This window comes from Thamnophis sirtalis, unplaced genomic scaffold (genome assembly GCF_051295495.1).
Source record: "Thamnophis sirtalis isolate CommonGarterSnake01/CBP01778 unplaced genomic scaffold, rThaSir2_p1.2 scaffold_12, whole genome shotgun sequence".
Classification (NCBI taxonomy): domain Eukaryota; kingdom Metazoa; phylum Chordata; class Lepidosauria; order Squamata; family Natricidae; genus Thamnophis; species Thamnophis sirtalis.
This window is the reverse complement of record NW_028261392.1, coordinates 12,045,838-12,066,394: the sequence shown is the minus strand read 5'-3', so window position 1 is coordinate 12,066,394 and position 20,557 is coordinate 12,045,838. Positions and strand designations below refer to the sequence as shown.

Genomic DNA, 20,557 nt, shown 5'->3' with positions numbered 1-20,557 from the left:
AAAAAACTATTCGTCAGAATGTTGCCTTTTTTGTGTGTGTGCAAAAGGTTTTATTTATTCTAACAAGAATGTTTTCTACCCTCCTGTTGAAACCGATTTCACATTGGTAATAAAACTTCAAAAAACGGGGGAAAAGCACAACTATCTACTACTTTATTTAACTACTTTAAAAAAAATCATTGGTTCCCGATACGATTAGCATCATCAAGACGCGAAAGAGATTTCTTTTTAACAAACGCTATTAATTTTCACAGAAAACAAGGCAATACATATTGCTCTGCCACCCCATTTGGCACGTTGGTGACGCCTAATTCCAAACAGCTAACTTCCACTTTAAGTTTAAGACCAGGGCATCTGCATTTGTATGTTGGCAAGGCTCATGCAAGGAAGTCTCTGCCTGGTAAAGTGAGCCCATAATTGGCACATTAAGAAACAACTGGCTCTACTTGGGTAGACCCAGAATCAATGCATGTCGGAGGCATATAGCAGCAGCGTTCCAACCCCAGCCGAGGCCTTGTGAGAATCCAAGTGTATAAATGTAGCCCACAGCATTCCAGTGCCAATTTGGTGGGTATAGCCAGGCTGATCATCTTGGGGGTTCAATTTCCCTCCAGCCGCTGGAAGGCAGTTGTACCAGTCCAGTGTCGGAAGTATCTGTCAGAGTAGTCATTCAGCTTTGGGGGATGGTTTCTCTCTCTCTCTCAATCAATCAATCCCAGTTAGAAGCAGATCTATGCCAGCTCATTTGGGCAAAGGCACTTCCAGGAAGAGGCTGCTGGGTTGGCAAGCGTTTTCAGCCCAGTGTCCAGTTTTTGATTTCCCCTGCTTTGGGAGGAACGAAGAGCCAAAAGATTGGCCATATTAGCCATAGTTTATTATAGTTTATTAAACTTGTATGCCGCCCTATTCCCAGGGGGACTCAGGGCGGCTAACAAACTAATAGGGAAGGGGGGCAATACAAAGAAAACGAACAAGACAAAACAGATACAAAAAAACAGATTAAAAAACTCCTCAACAGTCACAACAATCCGAGTGGGGCTGGGAACTCATCAGCCCCAGGAACAGCCGGAACAGCCCAGGTCTTGACGGCTTTGCGGAAAGCCTGAAGGGTGGTGAGGGTCCGAATCTCCACGGGGAGATCGTTCCAGCTATGTTAACCTTTGCATAGGTTTTCCCTATGACCTCCTAGATTTCTTCCCCCAAAGCCAGGGCTCAGAAAACCGAAAACGAGGGTTTGGCCCACCTACCTTCATTCTGAAAACGTGGGTTTTCCTCTGAGCCTCAAACGCGCTGTGCTCTCTGCAGCTGAGCTCGCCTCCAGCTGTATCCATGAGGCTGCTGGTATTGTAGCCACTGTCCATCTGTCCAAAAGAAATCGGAGCGTTGAAATAATCAGAGCCAAGGTGGCGCAGTGGTTAAATGCAGTACTGCAGGCTACTTCAGCTGACTGCAGTTCTGCAGTTCGGCTGTTCAAATCTCACCGGCTCAGGGTTGACTCAGCCTTCCATCCTTCCGACGTGGGTAAAATGAGGACCGGGATTGTTGTTGGGGGCAATATGCTGACTCTGTAAACCGCTTAGAGAAGGCTGAAAGCCCTATGAAGCGGTATATAAGTCTAATTGCTATTGCTAATCATCCCAGTACTAGCAGGAGCTGGAGTAGATAATCTTCCAGGTCCTTCCAGTTCTGCAGTTCTTGGTATGGGATGAAGTGATGGATCACCAACTGGGAAACACAATTCCAGGGGGGGAAAAATTCTCTTTTTAAAGCCCTTTGAGGATCACCAACTGGGAAACACAATTCCAGGGGGGGGGGAATTCTCTTTTTAAAGCCCTTTGAGGTGCCTAGGTCCTTGACTTACAACAATTGAGCCCCAAGTTTCCGTTACGGTTAAATGAGCTTCTCCTTTTGCAACCTTCCTTGCCACCGTCGTTAAGTGAATCACAGCGCTTGCTAAGTTAGTAACACGGTGGTTAAGTGGCCCTGGCTCCCTTATGCACTTTGCTTGTCAGGAGGTCGCAAAAGGGGATCACCTTGGGACACTGCAACCATCATAAATACGAGCCAGTTGCCGAGCGGCCGAATTTTGATCGCGTGACTTCCTGGGTCATGTGAAAAAAAACCCGGTCCTAAGTCACTTTTTTTTGGCACCGTCGTAACTTTGAAAGGTCACAAAATGAACTGTTGTAAGTCAAGGACTACCTGTACTTGCCCGGGGGTGTGTTAACTCTACACAGCTTGTGTGCCTGGTAAGAAGAGACAGCTGGAAATTGGGCAATGTTTTGTGAGGAGGGATCCCCCTCTCCACCATGACACACACACACACCCTGCAACGCTTTTCATTTTGGGGCAATGGTGGTGGGGTTGTAAAAAGGTGGGATTTTATCGCTCTTGTGGAAGCCCCTTCCCCCCCTCAGGGAAGAGACGGCCGGTATCCAAAACCTGATAAGTAAAATAAAGATGCCATAAGCGCAGGAGCTTCGGGCAGGAAAATTTGGGGAATCTTCCTTTCTATTTTGTCTAGAACATAGCTAGATCAAAACCACCCTGCTTTCTCGCCCTTTTTTTACCGTGTTTCCCTGAAAATAAGACAGGGTCTTGTTTTCTTTTGACCCCCCCCAAATAAGCATTTGGTCTTGTTGTCGGGGAGGTCTTATTTTTGAGGTGCAGGAGGCGGCGAGCGTGGTCACTCATGGCTACTGCTGTGTTGCAATATTTTCAGGGGAGGTCTTATTTTCAGGGAAGCGGTATCCCGCCACCCGCTCTGCTCTATTCCCTTGTTCAGCCTGGAATGGGAGAGGGAGGTGGGGGGAGATGTTCATGGCCAGAGCCCCTTCAAACGCTGGGCTGACCCTCACCTGCAGACTGCTGCTCTCACAGGGAGAAGCACTGCTTTCCGCCAATGGATCCATAGAGATGCAGGACCTCTCCATGCTCAATCCAGTCATAGCCTCCCCGTCGCATTCAGACGATCCTTTCACCGAGTTCTCATCCAACATCTCCGGATCGGCCATTTCCACCGTTCGTTTCTCTCCGGAAGAGTCCAAGCAGGGCCGGAGTGCCAATCCTTCGGGGGTCTCCGGTGAGAGAGCACCAGCGGCCATCTCCGAGGGGGACCCCGCTAATGGGATGTCCTCGTTTATAGGGGTCAGGCCCGCCCTGGGACTCCCGGCCCACGTGATCTCGGCTGCTTCCGCCAGCTCTTCCTGGAAGTTCTCCGGGGTGCAGGGGAGGCGAAGGAAGGAGCTCTGATACAGGGCGGTCCCCCAGCAGGAGAGGAGTCTCATGGGCGAGTGACTCCTTAACGGAGAGCATTCCATGTAGGGACTCCTGCTGCTGGTAGGAGGAGCCTGACGGCAGGCGTTGGAAACGGAAGGAAGATCCGGAGAGCGGAAAGTGAACTGCCTTTGACCTGCGTGGTTGGAGGGTGGGAGAGAAAGGTAGAAAATGTCAGAGGGAGAATACACCAAGGGTGCAGAATCAACAGGCTTCTCTTGATAACCTTGCTGAAGCCTTTTGTCAGAAAGGGGGACTACTCCAGGCTGAGATATACAATATTTTGTAAGGTAGTATTGAAAACCAACAGAAATAAGTAGAAAGCTTAAAATGGGGAAACAGTAGCACATACCGTATTTCTCGAGGTATAAGACAGACTCCCCTCTACCCCAAAAGAGGGTGAAAATTTGGGTGCCCACCCCCTAGACGACAATCCTTTAGGTCCCAGCATGAGGCCTTTACTTACATACCCGCCATTGGAGTCTTTCTTAGCTGGATGCCAACGGGAGAGAAAGAGGGCGACGCCAGATTTGCCGGGCTCCTGCGTGCCAAGGATGGGCTAGGAAGGCTGCCCAAACTGTACGTCCTGGCATTCCCCCGGATGGGGCTGGAGGAGAGATGGCCCTTTCAGGCGCAAGAGAGATTCCCATTAAGAGCGAGCCACGGAAGGCATTGGTCACAATTGCATCTCTCGTAACCCAAGCTTCACGAGTTGAGAGCCTGACATTAGCAACGGGGAAACCCCCCCTCCTCCCCCCTTAACAGCCAAGACAATCTGCAGAAAGCATGGGAAATCAGTTCTCCATGAAGGATGTTTTTGGCTTCTTGGTCCAAAACCAGCTGAACTCATCCTGACCCACACAATCAACATCTCCAGCTTGAGCTACTTCTTGTGGAAGCAGATTCGGACAGTGAGGAGGTTGAGGAGGAACCTGGGCCAGTCCTGGAGTCTGGGGAAGGCTCAGACGAGGGCTCTGCATCGGAGGCAGAGATGGGGCCAGGGCTGTCTGGCATTTATCAGCTGCTTTCAGAGTCAGACATCAGTGAGGATGACGAACAGCTGGAGTCTGTTCCCATTGTGCGCATGCGCAGAGTTGCCAGACGAAGGGAACAGCTAAAGAACAAGGGTCGACTTGGGAGTGAGGCCACAGGTGGACAGTGAATGGCCCCTCCCATAGGGAATAAAAGAGGAGCGAAAAGGAGAGTGGAGTTTGCAAGAGACCATTAGTTCATTCCTGCATTCTTGCCAAGTATTGCGATATTGAAAGATATCGGCCTGGCCACCCTCCAAGCCTGATAAAGGTTAGTAGTTGTGAACTATCTTGAAAGACTGTGAGAGAGGGAAGCCTTTGCTGGAGAGGAATTCACTGTAAATTAAATAAAAGGGCTTTATCGAAACGAGGATTCGGCTTCGAGCTGCTGGGGAAGCCTAGGCCAGAATACTACTCACTGAGCTGTCAGAACTCAGAGGGCTCCTGCAGCGGACCGGAGAGAGGTCGATGGAGCAGAGGACGCCTAAGGAGGCCGGGCCGTTGCGCAGGCCGAGAGAAGGGGAGGGGCTCTCGGAGGAGAGACCGTTCTCGTCCAAAAACAGCTTTCTCCTCAAGGAGGAAGTGCTGAGGTTTTCCTGGGACTGGTCAGCCGATTCGTCGGCTTTGAAGTAGTCACCTGAGGAAGAGGAGACAAGTTTTCTATTTAAGATTCATAAATTACCATATTTTTCGGATATAAGACACACCGGAGTATAAGACACACCAAGATTTTGAAGAGGTAAATTTTAAAAAAAAAATGCACTCTGCAGGCCTCCCAAACCCTCTGCATGCCTCGTTTTGGTTTTTTGTGTGAAAAATGGGACATGCAGAGTTTAAGAGGTCTGTAAAGTGCTCCTAGGGGTCCAGGACAAAAACGAGCAAAAAACGGCACGTTTTTCATGAAAACGCGCCCCCCCCCTTTTTTATTACAAAAACGCGTGCATAGGCTTTGGGAGGCTTGTAGGTGCTCCTGGGAGCTGGGAGCAAAAACGAGCAAAAAACACCCTGTTTTTGCATTTGTATTTAGTTTATTTGTATGCCGCCCTTCTCCAGGAGGGACTCAGGGCGGCGAACAACTCAGGGGGGAAAGGGGACATAAACACAGTACACATAATTAAAATACACGAAAATCACACAGCCATACAGTCGAGAGGGGAGGGGAACTCATCAACCCCAGGCCTGCTGGCACAGCCAGGTTTTGACGGCTTTCCGGAAGGCCTGGAGAGAGGTGAGGGTCCGAATCTCCGCGGGGAGTTCATTCCAAAGGGCCGGAGCTGCCACAGAGAAGGCCCTCCCCCGGGTAGTAGCCAGATGGCATTGGCTGGTGGACGGAACCCGGAGGAAGCCATCCCTGTGAGATCTAACGGGTCTTTGGGAGGTAATTGGCAGCAGGCGGTCTCTCAAGTACCCAGGTCCAATACCGCCCCCATGAGCTCTTTACAGGCTTCCCAAACCCTCTGCGCGTCTATTTTTGCAAAGAGGGCAGAGTTTGGGGAGGCCAAAAATTCTGTATTCAGTGAAGACGCACCCAGATTTTCACTCTTTTTTTGTGGAAAAAGGTGTGTCTTATACTCCGAAAAATACGGTAATAATTTAGTTTACTCAGCATGAAATGGAGCTGAGTTACGAAGCATGAGGCCGTATATTCTGCAATATTTACATTTTTTGGTAAAACTCATTCAATGAATCCAAGCTCTGCAAGCTAAAGTAACATGCGCTGCATGGATGCATTCACCACAATTTCACAGTAACTGTGAGATAAATCATAAAAACAATGAGGGATATCCCTTTATCTCATGGTTTTGCAAATCTATGCACACTACACACTGTATGATTGTTGGAAGAGAAATGCTTCTATACCATCAGGCTCGAAGTGTGAGGAGGAAGGGCAAGCGGTAAAAAGGAAATGAAACCTTCTAAGCAGCTTATAAAGATAATATTTTAAAAAATGCCTGTCATTGCAGACCCATCGTGGCAGCGCCTGTTAGCGGGCAACCACTCCTGCTGCCTGCCACGCCCCTCACATTGTTGTGTCACTGCTGCATCACCAGCTGTCCCATTAAAGTGAATAGGTTAACAGTGGATATCAGAGTAGGAGTGGCTGCGGGACAGAGATGACAGCTACTCTTTAAAAATTATGATTTAAACAGAGTTGCTTTAAACCAAGCCTTTTTCCTAGTGATTTAAATCACGATTTAAATCAAATCCACCCTGCGGTAAATCCAATCTGACCATTTATGCCTTGCACAAGGTCAAAGGAGAAGAGAGCAGAAATCACAGGAATCCGTTTGGATTCGAACTCTTTTTTTTAAGGGGGATTTTGAAACTTGTGGGCCAGGACAGAGACGTTTCTCCATCTCCTGCATCGCTCAGAAAAACTGCAGAGAGGAGGAACGAGAGCAGCCACAAAACCACACAAAAGTTATGTTTTTTGCAACAGTGGTGAATATCTGTGGCTTAGGTGTAGGATGAGGATAAGCAGAAGAACATGAGATAGTGACATCCCCTAAACTCCGCTGAAGACATTAACTATCCTGGTCGTGGCACGACAAAACCACGCTCGACTATAGCGCGCCCGATTAAACCGTGTCGCTGATGTCATCAACAGGGCGACAACAGCGAGTGCGGAGAAAGAAGGGCGCTTTAAATAGTGCTTTGAAAGCAAGCCGATTCAAGTTAAGGTAAGGGTTAGGTTTAGGTTAAGGGTTAGGTTTAGGTTAAGGGTTAGGGTTAGGATTAGGTTTAGGGTTAGGTTAAGGGTTAGGATTAGGTTTAGGGTTAGGTTAAGGGTTAGGTTTAGGGGTTAATTTTAGGTTTAGCGTTTACAGCATGCTTCTGTCTCCGCGCTGTTGTCGCCCTGTGATGACGTCAGCTACGCGGTTTCATCGAGCGCGCTTTAGTCGAACGCAGTTTTGTGGTGGAACCATCCTGGTAACGAAACATTCGGAAACCAACCCACAAGCCCAAACCCTCACTTCTTGTTGTGTGTCTTTACACAACCTCTCATGGCTCCTTAAATTGTGATCCTTTCCTTTTATCACATGCCGCCCTCCTTTGGAGGTATAATCCTTACAACTTCCCCCAGTCCAGTTTAGACGGTTATAAGAAACCCTAACAGAGCAAGTAGACTTATTTTACAAGCTACTTACCCAGTATCTTTTCCAAATCAAAATCTACTGGTAGGGATAACACTGTCTGACAAGCAGCTGGAGAAAAAAGAAACAGAGCACAGCAAGGCTGCATCATCAGGATTGAAGCATTAAAAAAAAAAACCTTTCTGGTTAAAATCTCTTAAGTGCAGGTAATCCTTGATTTATAACCTTTTGTTTGGTGACTGCAGTTACAACGGTATTGAAAAAAAGTGACTGAAAACCATGATATAGAAAAGATATGGAGACTCTAGAAAGAGTGCAGAGAAGAGCAACAAAGACGATTAGGGGACTGGAGGCTAAAACAGATGAAGAACGGTGGTGGAATTTGGTATGTCTAGTTTAATGAAAAGGACTAGGGGAGACATGATAGCAGTCTTCCAGTATCTCAGGGGTTGCCACAAAGAAGAGGGAGTCAAGCTATTCTCCAGAGCACCTGAAGGTAGAACAAGAAGCAATGGGTGGAAACTAATCAAGGAAACAACTTATAACTGAGGAGAAATTTCCTGACAGAACAATTAATCAGTGGAACAGCTTGGCTCCAGAAGTTGTGAATGCCCCAACACTGGAAATCTTTAAGAAGATGTTGGATAGCCATTTGTCTGAAATGGTATAAGGTTTCCTGCCTAAGCAGCGGGTTGGACTAGAAGACCTCCAAGGTCCCTTCCAACTCTGCTACTGTATTGTATTAAAACCATTGCAGCCATCTCCAAAATTCAGATGCTTGGCAACTGGCTGTTCCAACAGGCCTGGGGCTGATGAGTTCCCATCCCCACTCGAATTGCGTGGCTGTTGACTGCTTTTAAATTGTTTCCGTATTTTGTTTGTTTGTTTTTTTGCTTTTTTAGAGCCAAGGTGGCGCAGTGGTTAAATGCAGCACTGCAGGCTACTGCTAGATCAGCAGGTCAGCGGTTCAAATCTCACCGGCTCAGGGTTGACTCAGCCTTCCATCCTTCCGAGGTGGGTAAAATGAGGACCCAGATTGTTGGGGGCAATATGCTGACTCTCTGTAAACCGCTTAGAGAGGCCTGAAAGGCCTATGAAGCGGTATATAAGTCTACTGCTATTGCTATTGCTATTTTTTGTCTGTATTATTCCCTTCCCCTTCGGTTTGTTAGCCGCCCTGATTCCCTCCGGGAATAGGGCGGCATACAAGTGTAATAAACCTTGAAACCTTTATGACAACCTTTATGTAGATATTTAGGGTTACGTGATCACCTTTTGTGATAAGCAAAGTCGGTGGGGGAAACCTGATCCCCTTTACAACCATGTCACTAACTTAACAACCCTAGTGATTCACTTAACAACCGTGGCAAGGAAGGTCACAAAACGGGGCAAAACTCTACAACTGTCTGGCTTTGCCAAGATAAATTTGGGGCTCAGTTGTTGGAAGGCAAGGGACAGCTGCAGTGCTTTCGCCAATAAAACCGCCATCGTTCCAAAGCTGCGTTTGGAACAAACTGGGATGAACTCAGCTTGTCAGACGCTAAGCAACGGGCAGCCTGATAAGGACCTGAATGGGAATTCTGAAAAAACTCCCAAGGCTGTAACACTAGACAGAAAACGGCCCTCCCACAAAACCCACTAAGATTTCTGCTCCCAGCCACAATGCCAGAAGGAATAGAATAGAATTTTATTATTTGTATGCCGCCCTTCTCCGGGAGGACTCAGGGCGGCGAACAATTCAAGGGGGGAAAAAAGGGGAACATAAAAAACGAAATACAAATAATAAAAGTAAACAACAGTCGCACAACCATACATGTCGAGAGGGGAGGGAACTCATCACCCCCAGGCCTGCTGGCAAAGCCAGGTTTTGACGGCTTTTCGGAAGGCCTGGAGAGAGGTGAGGGTCCGAATCCCTGCGGGGAGTTCATTCCAGAGGTGCCACAGAGAAGGCCCTCCTCCGGGTAATAGCAAGGTGGCATTGGCTGGTAGATGGCACCCGGAGGAGGCCAACCCTGTGAGATCTAATGGGTCTGTGGGAGGTAATTGGCAGCAGGCTGAAGCAATGCAAGCTTCCCTCTTCTCGACAGGTGTGTCCTCGAGTTACAGCCATAATGGAGCCTGCCCATTGCGATCCTAAATCATGACGGTTGCAAAACCATCATTTTGTTTTGCTGAAAGTAACTAAGCAAGATTATTGTAAACCGTGGTCAAGTGATGGGACACTGCAAGTTGCCATGTCTCCTAGTTGCCCAGTGCCAGAAAAGGGGTGGGAGGAACACGTTGCCTGCAGGGAGGGGGGCCAACTGTCAGGACTTACAAGCAGGTAACCCAGAGAGGTGCATTGGGAATTTCGAACAACCGCTAAGTGATCAGTCATAAGTCAAGGACCATCTGTACATGCATCACTCTATTGTAGTGGTGGCGAACTTTTTCAGCACCGTGTCAAAAAGGAAGTGCGCACCGGGGCTGCAACCCGGAAGAGGAGCAGCCCAGGGGCCATGTGCGCACCAAGAAATGAACTTCCGGTTTCCAATGTGCGCATGTGCACCAGGCATCTGGTCTTCTGGCATGCCTGCGCATGATAATCAGCTGGCCTGCACATATGCGCACACTGGAAACTGGAAGACCAGCTGTTCTGGTTTATGGCATTGCCACACGCACGAAGGTCGGCTGATTGTTGAGCACACATGTGCGCCAGAAACAAGGAAGAGGAAAGGGCGATGCCGCGCGTGCCACTTTGGGCATGCATGCCATAGGTTTGTCATCACAGCCCTACTAAAATGCATGTTTTGTCTCTTTCATGCAGGTGCCCCAGATCTCTTCATATACGGAGTTTACTCTCTTCCCCCTAAAGTTTTCATACGAACCATTATTTTTCCCAGGCTGGACGACGATTTCTCGGCCGATGGGCGAAGCATCGTTGAGCTCAACACCTGCAATTGATGGAGTTAGTGAACAGCTGGAATATCAACAAGGAAAGCATAAAAAGCATCACCTGTGTTTAGCCATAAATGGGAAACACTTCCCTTTCTTTCGCATTTTTGGCAGTCAGGTTTGGTCAAAACAGTTCGGCTTAGAATCGACCCATCTATCCATCAAACATGGAGGAAAGCTTTCCGTGAATACACAAACAGCATCTCAAACTAAGCGATTCCAATGATTGCAATTTAAGCCAACTGCAAGAATCCCTAATAGCATCATTTAGGATTAAAAAACGAGAGAAAATTCATCAGAATACGCAAAATGTATTGGGGTTTTTTTCCCTTTAGCTTAGCAAGAATTGCTTCAGAAGCACATAGAACAGTATACAGTAGTGACTAAAATTGTGGAAACCTTTTGGGAAAAGCGTACAATATTTTTGAGGTTTGATGGCTAATAACACCACTTTTTTTGTAGTATCATAAAATTATATATCAATGGAAAGATAATTTAATCAAGAATGTAATGCAATAAGAAGGATTTGCTGTTAGAATAGCAGTTATAAAAAAAAGTGAAACACGCAGAAAAAAAAAGACAAAAATTATCACCATAGAAAAAAATGAGATAAACAAAGATTATCACCATGTCAGTTAATACTTAGTTGGGTAACCTTTAGCATGAATTACAGCCTTACAACATCTTCCCATAGAGTGAACCGTCTTTTACTTCTGAAGCTGTTATAATGTGAAACCAACATTGAATGATTACTTCTATCAACTGGGTTTGATAGCTGGCTATACATTTCATACAATACAGATAATCAAACAAATTTTGTTGCATTACATTTTTGATTAAATTATCTTTCCATTGATATATAATGTTATGGTACTACCCCAAAAGAAAGTGGTGTTAAAGGTAAAAGTTCCCGTCGCACATACGTGTTAGTCGTTCCCAACTCTAGGGGGCGGTACTCACTTCTGTTTCAAAGCCGTGTCTGAAGACGTCTCGGTGGTCATGTGACCGGCATGACTCAATGCCGAAGGCACACAAAAACACTGTTAGCTTCCCACCAAAAGTGGTTCCTATTTTTCTACCTGCATTTTTACGTCCTTTCGAACTGCTAGGTTGGCAGAAGCTGGGACAAGTCACGGGAGCTCACTCTGTTACGCCACGCTAGGGATTCAAACTGCCAACCTTTCTGATCAACAAGGTCAGCATCTTAGCGACTGAGCTCTCAATTGGTGTTATTGGCCATTAAATCTCAAAAATACTTTTTCCCAAAAGGTTTCCACAATTTTGCCCACTACTGTTTATGCAATGACGTTTCATTTAAATGTATGCCAATTAGTGTACATTCAAAGTGATAATAAAGTTATTCTAAGACTCCTTTCTGGCTTGTTAAGCCTTGTGTGTTGGAGATCCCAGCTCTGAACAACTTGGCTTATAAGAGAACCTCCCTGCCTCCAGAACAGAAGCTGCTCCTTACATCTGGTTGAATTCAGCTGAGAAGACTGTTTCCCGATGGGATCGGTCCAGGGCGATGGGACAATGGTGCTTTTGGTGAAAAACTAGGAAGAAAGGACAGGATTGCGCATTAATGACATACAAACTCTTTGCAAGGAAACAGTCAGATTGTGGACAGAGTTTCCCAGAAGAAAAAGGCGAGATGCCTTCCGGGATTGAGTTGATGCTTGTTCCAACACTGAGTGGATTTGAAACTGCTTTCTGTGAAACGGACCGGGCACACCAGGCAAAGGGTTTTCCCTTCCTGAGCAGCCTCTTCACGTCTGCTCATTGTTCAGGGGACGGAGATGACTTTGAAAGTCACAGGAGGCAAGGAAAGCTTCCTGGGTAGCATCCCACTCAATAGCTGGAGCTCAGCTTCTCCCAGCTGGCTTGAACCAAGGATGGTGATGGTGATTACCTCGTTGATGGCCCTTTGCCTCCGTTCTTCGACCTCCCTGTCAATCCTGTGAAAGGGAAGGAAGGAAGGAAGGAAGGAAGGAAGGAAGGAAGGAAGGAAGGAAGGAAGGAAGGGTGAGTGAGGGGCAGTCATGGAGAACCACCTCCAACACCTGCAGCCACCCCACTGCCCTGCCCCACCTGGTCTGGCTGAGGTAGAAGGCCTGGCGGTGGATGTCCTCTGGGTTGATCTCCACTGGGTCAATCAGGGCCAGCTCGTCAATGGACCACATGAATCGCCCGGGGCTCTGCAGAAGCAGATTCAAGGGGGCTTTGGGAGAACCCAGCAACCCCTCCTCTCCTCCGACACCGTCTGCCTCCGTTCCCCTCTGCACTCAGACCCTTTGCCCTGCCAAACCTCAGGCACCCCTCCCCATCCTCTACGCCCTCCCCAAGCCTCCAGCACCCTAACCTTCTCTTAGGTCCCTTCTGCCCCAGGCACTGACTCCCCAAGCCCCCAGAAGTCCTCCCCCTTCTCCTAGATCCCCCTCTTCTCTTAGATCCTGTCCTCCACCAAGCCTCCAGCACCCCAACCTTTTCTTAGAGCTCTTCTGCCCAAGGCATTGAGCCCCCAAGCCTCCAGCATTCCTCTCTTTTCTAGATCTTCCCTGCCCCAGATTTTGCCCCCCCTCAAGCATCCAGCACCTATCCCCCTTCTAGATCTCCCCTGCCCAGACTTTGCCCCCCCCAAAGCCCCCAGAAGTCCTCCCCCTTCTCCTAGATCCCCTGTTCCCAGACCCTCTGTGTCCTCTCAAGCCTCCAGCAGCCCAACCTTCTTAGAGCCCCAATTCCGAGATCCTCTTTGCTCTGCCAAGCCTCCAGCCCCCCCCCAACGTTTAGAGCCCCTGTTCCACATCCTCTTTGCTCTCAAGCCTCCAGCCCCCTGCCCCTTCTCCTAGATCCCCCTTTCTCTTAGATCACCTCTTATTTTAGATCCCGTTCATAGACCCTCTATGCTCCCCCAAGCCTCACCCCCCCAATTTTCTTAGAGCCCCTGTTCCCACATCCTCTTTGCTCTCAAGCCTCCAGCCCCCTGCCCTTCTCCTAGATCCCCCTTTCTCTTAGATCACCTCTTAGATCCCGTTCAGACCCCCTATGTTCCCCAAGCCTCCAGCCCCACAACTTTTAGAGCCCCTGTTCCCACATCCTTTGCTCTCTTTGCTCTCAAGCCTCCAGCACTTCTCCCCCTTCTCCTAGATCCCCCGTTCCCAGCCCTTCTGTGCCTCCCCCCAAAGCTTCCAGCACCCCCTCCCTCCTTTCCTATCTGTCCCTCCCCTCTGCACACCCCCTTCCCAGCCCCCCTCCCTCCTCCGCCCCCCCCCGCCTCTCAACCCCCCCCCTCCACTCACCTCCGGGGGCGGGGCGGGACGGAAGGCGCTGGGGCTGCAGACGGTCTGCTCCTGCAAGTGGCGGACGTCTCCGGGGCTTTCGAAGGGGTTCTGCACCCGGCCGGGAGTCTCGGGCAGCAGCGCTCCCCGCCGTTGCATGCCGGCTCCTCCGCTCAGCAGCCCCGACAGCAGGACAGCCCCCCGACCTGCCAGCCCAACGCTTCCTGCCGAGGCGGACGGCTCTTTAACTCCTCCGCGCCGGCCGGCCAATCGGAGCGCGGGAAGAGGGCTTTCCCCGCCCCTTGCCTTCGAAGCAGCCTCTCCGAGGAGAGGCGCCGCCGCATTCAAAAGGGGAGCGCGAGTCCATTGGCTGGGGGCGGCGCTTCCTCGCCCTTCTCTCTCTTTCCCTCACCTCCGCTCTATGGTAGCCGCCGTCGTTTTGTTTTTTCCGCGACGCCTATTTCCGTTGGGCTTCCGGGTGAAAGGTCGCGGGGGCTGCCGTCATGGCGACCTCCTCCGGCAACTTGAACGCCGTGAGGGAAACGATGGACGGTGCGTCCCATCTATTGTGGGTGGGTGGGGGGTCGTCTTCTCCCCTCCCTCTTCCTCTGGGTCCCCTCGAGGCCATGCAGACGAGCCCTGACTGGGACTCAGGACAGCCTTCCGCCTTCCCCCCTCCATCTCTCTTCCTCCGGGGTCCCCTCGAGACCATGCAGATGAGCCCCGGAGCTAACTGACCTCCCCCCGCCTTCCCTCTTCTTCTTGCAGTGCTGATGGAGATCTCTCGCCTGCTTAACACCGGCCTGGACGCCGAGACGCTCTCCATCTGCGTGCGGCTATGCGAGCAGGGCATCAACCCCGAGGCCTTGTCCGCCGTCATCCGGGAGCTACGAAAGGCCTCCGAGGCTCTGAAGGTGCGGGGAGACAGACCCCCACCCCACCCCCAAGTTGGACTGGGAATGAATTGACCCCGAGAACTCCTTTACTGGGGAATCGCCAAGTCACCCCTAACCTTCTCCCAACTTCCTATATCCTTTCTGCCCCACACCCTCTTTGCCCCCCAAAGCTTCCAGTTTACCCTGACTAGTCTCACTTACCCTCAGTAGGTGGCTCTGTGGCTAAGACATTGAGCTGGTCGATCAGAAAGGTCGGCGGTTCGAATCCCTAGTGCAGGTCTCCTGCGTGAGCAGGTTGGACTAGATGACCTCTAAGGACCCTTCCAACTTTGTTACTCTTTACTGATTTTTACTGACACCCCTAAACTTCTTGAGCCCTCTGTTCCCAGACCCTCTTTGCCCCCCCAAACCTCCAGCACCCCTCTCCCTTCTTGTAGATCCCTTTTGCCCCCGTCCCCAGCCTCAGGCACCCCTAACCTCTTAGATACCCCTGTTCCCAGATCTTCTTCCCCCCCCCCCCCCCATTAGCCTCCAGCCCTTTGACAGAGGCATGCCAGGAGACCCCTGGCCAGACTGGGAATTAATTAAGCCTGAGGCTTCCTTTGCTGGGGAGTCAGCCCAGTCACCCCCAACCTGCCTCGAAGAGACATCAAAGTCAAAAAATTAACCCTTGCCTGAGGTTTTGGGTCCAGATAGTCCTCGACTTACAGCCACAATTGAGCCCAGCATTTCTATTGAATGAAATACCTGTTAAATGAGCTTTGCTCCATTTAACAACTTTTGTATGCCACAGTTAAGTGAATCAACCGAAGATGTTAAGCTCATAACCTGGTTGTGAAGTGAATCTGGGTTTCCCCATTGACTTTGCTTGCCAGAAGGTCTCAAAAGGGGATCACGTTACCCCCTGGGTCACTGAAATGGTTGTAAGTGTGAGTCAGTTATCAAGCATCCAAATGTAAATCACGTGTCACTGGGGATGCTGCAGTGGTCATAAGTGTGAACAATGGTCATGTCACTATTCTCAATGCCTTTAGAATGGAATGGAATGGAATAGAGAATGAATAGAATAGAATAGAGAATGAATGGAATAGAATAGAGAATGAATAGAATGGAATGGAATAGAGAATGAATAGAATAGAATAGAGAAGGAATGGAATGGAATAGAGAATGAATAGAATGGAATAGAATAGAGAATGAATGGAATAGAATAGAGAATGAATGGAATGGAATAGAGAATGAATAGAATAGAGAATGAATGGAATAGAATAGAGAATGAATAGAATAGAGAATGAATAGAATGGAAATGGACGAGAATGAATAGAATAGAGAATGGATAGAATTGAATGGAATAGAGAATGAATAGAATAGAGAATGAATGGAAATGGAATAGAGAATGAATGGAATAGAATAGAGAATGAATAGAATGAATAGAATAGAATACTGAATGAATAGAATGGAATAGAATAGAGAATAGAATAGAAAATGAATGGACAAAACGACTAGAGACAGATTTCCCTGCCTCCCCCCCCCCCCCCGCCCCCAACAACACCATCACTCCACTAAACACTAATTCCCACAACACTGACTTGTGCCCTGGGACAATCAAACTGTGTAGCAGGGCCATAAAGGTAATCCTTGATTTACGACCACAGCCCAGCATTTATGTTGTTAAATGAAACATTTGTTAAGGGGGTTTCACTCCATTGTATGACTCCCCCCCCCCCCCCACAGTTAAGTTAGTAAACACAGTTGTTAAGTGAATCTCTCTTCCCCATTGACTTTGCTTGTCAGAAGATCACAGAAGGTGATCACATGACCCTGGGACCCTGCAACCGTCATAAAGACGCGTCAGTTCCCAAGCATCTGAATTTCGATCACCTGACTATGACAATGCTTACCGCCACATAAGTGTGGCCCTAAAGTGACTTATGACCATTTTTCATACTTAACAACCATTGCAACATTCCCACGGTCACATGATCAAAAGTTGGCAACTTGCATGTACTTGTGGCAGTTGCGGCGTCCTGGAGACATGTCATCTTTTACGACTCTCTGACAAGCAAAGTTAATAGGAAAGCCAGATTTCACATAACAACCGTATTTACTAACTGAACTGAAATGATTCACTTAGATAACGGTGGCAAAAAAGATTGGGAAATGAATCGGAATTCACTGTTTTGCTTGTCAGTGGAAATTTTGAGCTCAGTTTTTATCCCTACGTAGAAGAATACCCGTAGTGGGATTAAGCTAGAAAAGATTTTATTTTGTCGTGAACAGCTCTGGTCAAGTTATGAGTAGCTGCCTTTCACAAACTGCCCATGTTTGCTAGTTCTTTTTTAAAAAATAATGTTTTTTATTTATTTTTTCAATTTTAAGAATGTAAACATTTCATCATTCCTTAAGCAGTGTGTGGTTTGAGTACTAATATTTCTGTACAACATCCTTACACAAATTATAATACATTGGAACGATTAAACATTGTAAAGCTCTTCATTTCCTTCTTACCATGTCTTCTAATAACAATACAATAACATTAAACATTCTCATCCTACTAACAATTGTCATTTTATTTCATATTTCTATCTTGATATATTTTCTATTCTTCTTTTTGTCTTCTTTTATTTCCAATTTCCTTTTTTATTCTCTAAACATTGATAAAACACTTCCCATATTATATAGTAATCAGTTTGTTCCTTAATTGCTAATGTTAGTCTATTCATTTCTGCACATTCTAATGTTTTCCTAATCATCTTCTCATCAGTAGGAATATCTTCACTTTTGAAGATATTTGTATTTTGTGCAAATACAATTCTAGCTGCAGATAATACATGAATAATTATAGAGCCAAGGTGGCGCAGTGGTTAAATGCAGCACTGCAGGCTACTTCAGCTGACTGCAGTTCTGCAGTTCAGCTGTTCAAATCTCACCGGCTCAGGGTTGACTCAGCCTTCCATCCTTCCGAGGTGGGTAAAATGAGAACCCAGATTGTTGGGGGCAATATGCTGACTCTGTAAACCGCTTAGAGAGGGCTGAAAGCCCTATGAGGCGGTATATAAGTCTAACTGCTATTGCTAATTAAATATGTATTCTCTTTGTTATACATTTCAGGTAATATCCCCATGTTTTCTAGTTCTTTTGTATGTGGTCCCTTCCATGCGATGGGAAGAACTGATTTAGAATCGCTCCCCAGTATTATACCCTCCCTGGCATTGGCTAGAAAAGTCTAAAGTAACTTGAGCGAAAAAGAGAGAAAGGGATATCCAGTTCATGTCTTTTCATTCTGTTGTAAGTTAGTGATTAACCCCTCTGCTTTAGCTTTTATAATTAATTGGGAATATGTTTCCCAATTAAATGGCAGCTCTTGGGTAGCATGATTTTCCTGGAAGCAAGAACAACCAAATCATTGATTTCTACAGGCATTTTAAACAGCCAGAACGGTTGCAATTCGGTGTGTTGCTATTAATTTGCAGTAGCTGATGAACCTACACTGGTATAATTGAAATATTTTTTCCTAGGCTGCTGACAATATGACAAATTAAATTGAGGAAAAGGTTTTTTTCTGTTGAGATGAAGCTTCTGAGAAATAGAAGATTTTGCCTTCATTCGTAGAAGATTTTTGTTGAAGATGTTGGTTATTGGTTGTGTAAGTTTCTCACGGGTATAGAAAATACATTGCTTTTTAAATACCTATTAACCAATAATCTTTCAAAATGCATTTTGTATCTTTTTGTTGTATGTGATTTAAAAATCTTGCAATTATGTATTAACTCAGAAATTTATTTCATTGTCCCAGTTGAAACATGTGCCTCATATTTGATAAAATGTTGACTATATCATTCAGATGTGGCCAATGTACTTACCATTAGAACACAGACATCTGCCTGAAGGAGTTCACTGTGGTGGATTAATTTTTAAAGTGTTATTTTCTGTATTCCAGTTATTTACAATTTGCTGACGCTTTCACTGCAGTTAAAACAATTGCTATACTGTGAAAAAAAGGTTCAAAAATAAGTTTCAGTTTCAAATTTATCCAATTGCACCGTATTTAGCCTTTGGGTTAAGAAGAGAGATTACATATTGCAGTTCCGAGAATTGAACTAGAATGGAACAGCATCTTTTCAATCAATCAAAATAGATCTAGAAAGGACCTTGGAGGTCTTCTAGTCCAACCTCCTGCTCAAGCAAGAGACCTTAGACCAGTGTTGGCGAACCTTTTCGGCACCAAGGGCCGAAACAGGAGCACACGCAGGGGGGGAGCACCGGAACCCGGAAGAGTGCGCCAAGAAGCTCAGTTTCCCGTTTCTGGTGTCCATGTGTGCACAAAGACTAGCTGACCAGTGCGCATGTATGCGCCAGAACCCGGAAGAGCAACAGGCGATGACTGGCATGCCCGGAGAGATGGCTATTTGTGCCATTTCTGCCACGCGTGCCACAGGTTCACCATCATGGCCCTAGACCATTTCAGACAAGTGGATGCCCAGTCTCTTCTTAAAAACCTCCGGTGAAGTACCCACAATCTCTGAAGGCAAGCTGTTTCCCTGGTTAATTGTCCTCATTGTTAGGAAATTTCTCCTCAGTTCTAGGTTGCTTCTCTCCTTGATTATTTTCCACCCTTTATTTCTTGTCCTGCCCTCAGATGCTTTGGAATATAAGTTGACCCCCTTCTTCTCCCCCCTCCCTTCTTCAAAATAAGTTGAGCCCCTCAAATACGGGAATACTGCTGTTCCAAACAATATATATTTTGAACCAAACAATCTTGTTCTGAATGAAACGATGTCTTTTGAACGAAACAATCTTGCAAACTTTTATGACCAGCGTGCTTGTTGATCAAGTTTTGTAATGCTGATCCTTAGCCATAGTGTGCAAATGGCTGTTGCACACTATGAAAACAATGTCAGCTTATCAAAAGGCTGAAAAAAGCTATCCCTGTCTTGTTCTCTCTCCGTTTCACAGAGAAATGTACATCTAATGAAAATGGAAAATTGCACATAAGTCACCGGTAGGAAAAAAGTTGCTATGAAAATACCTTTTATCAGAGTTACTTTGGTCTATTGGTTAAGGGCACCAGGCTAGAAAGTAATAGACTGTGGGTTCAAATCCCTCCTTAGCCATGAATGACAGCTGGGTGACTTCAAGCCAGTCACTCTTAAGTTCAACCCAGCTAAGAAGGTGGTTGTTGTGGGGAAAATAGGTGAAGGGAGGTGTGTTGGATACGTTCACTGCCTTAAGTTATTTTTAAAATAATAAAGGGAGAATAAATAATATGGTAAACCTTTTAATGTGTTTATGAAAAAAAAATGTTTTCTTTAAAAACAGCATTATATTTATTTTGGCTCCCCCCCCCCTTTTGATACTTTTTTAAATTTTTTGTTTATTTTTCTCATATTTTATTTCAAAAAGCTAAATAAAAAATGGTTGGTCTTGGCATTAAATTAATCTCATTGGACTGTGTGCTATTAACACGAGGAAAACCTCTTTGTTTTTCTTTCATTGAATATTGCCTGAAAGAAAAGCAACCTTGTTTTATCCAGTGTGATGTATTTTCATGACAGAAGTTTTGGAACCTTTAAGTGTTAAAACATTTCAAGAACTTTATGGTAAATAAAACCAGTCATTGTTCAGGTAACTGTTTTGTCTACATCATTACTGGCTGGCACAAGTGTCATTTTATTGAGATGTGTATCTGTCCTTTGAAAATTACCATTCTTCCCCAAAAATAAGATTATTTTTTGCTCCAAAAAGATGCATAAGGGCTTATTTTCCAGTTAGGTCTTATTTTAGGGAAAATACGGTACTAATTGTGTCCGTCTGGATGATGATCTTAACTGGGCATTATTTTGTGAGGTGGGGCTTATATTACAAGCACCCCAAAAAAATCATGCTAGGGCTTATTTCCCAGTTGGGTCTTATTTTCGGGAAAACGGTATAGTCAGCTCTGCAACCTTTCTTTCTGCAATTTTTTTTTTTTGGCCTTTTGTGAAGCTTCTGACACCAATTGGACGATTGGTCTGGCGAAAAGATGGTAGTTGCTAAGTAGCTTGCAAGTCAGC

General features: G+C 46.5%; 2 protein-coding genes across 2 annotated transcripts; one reads left to right on the top strand and one right to left on the bottom strand.

Annotated features, from left to right (window-relative positions):
- Positions 1–131: 131 nt before the first annotated feature.
- BORA (BORA aurora kinase A activator) lies at positions 132–13,833 on the bottom strand. The gene is made up of 11 exons (XM_087726331.1): positions 13,633–13,833; positions 12,425–12,531; positions 12,246–12,291; positions 11,808–11,889; positions 10,270–10,335; positions 7,457–7,513; positions 4,727–4,944; positions 3,747–3,900; positions 2,859–3,412; positions 1,248–1,361; positions 132–825 (listed from the first exon to the last, which is right to left on the bottom strand). The coding sequence occupies exons 1-11, from the start codon at positions 13,768–13,770 to the stop codon at positions 742–744; spliced, it is 1,620 nt and encodes a 539-aa protein (XP_087582457.1). The 5' UTR covers positions 13,771–13,833; the 3' UTR covers positions 132–741.
- A 204-nt stretch (positions 13,834–14,037) lies between these two features.
- Positions 14,038–20,133, top strand: MZT1 (mitotic spindle organizing protein 1). Its single transcript, XM_087726263.1, has 3 exons — positions 14,038–14,163; positions 14,380–14,525; positions 18,023–20,133. The coding sequence occupies exons 1-3, from the start codon at positions 14,115–14,117 to the stop codon at positions 18,044–18,046; spliced, it is 219 nt and encodes a 72-aa protein (XP_087582389.1). The 5' UTR covers positions 14,038–14,114; the 3' UTR covers positions 18,047–20,133.
- The last annotated feature ends 424 nt before the right edge of the window (positions 20,134–20,557 follow it).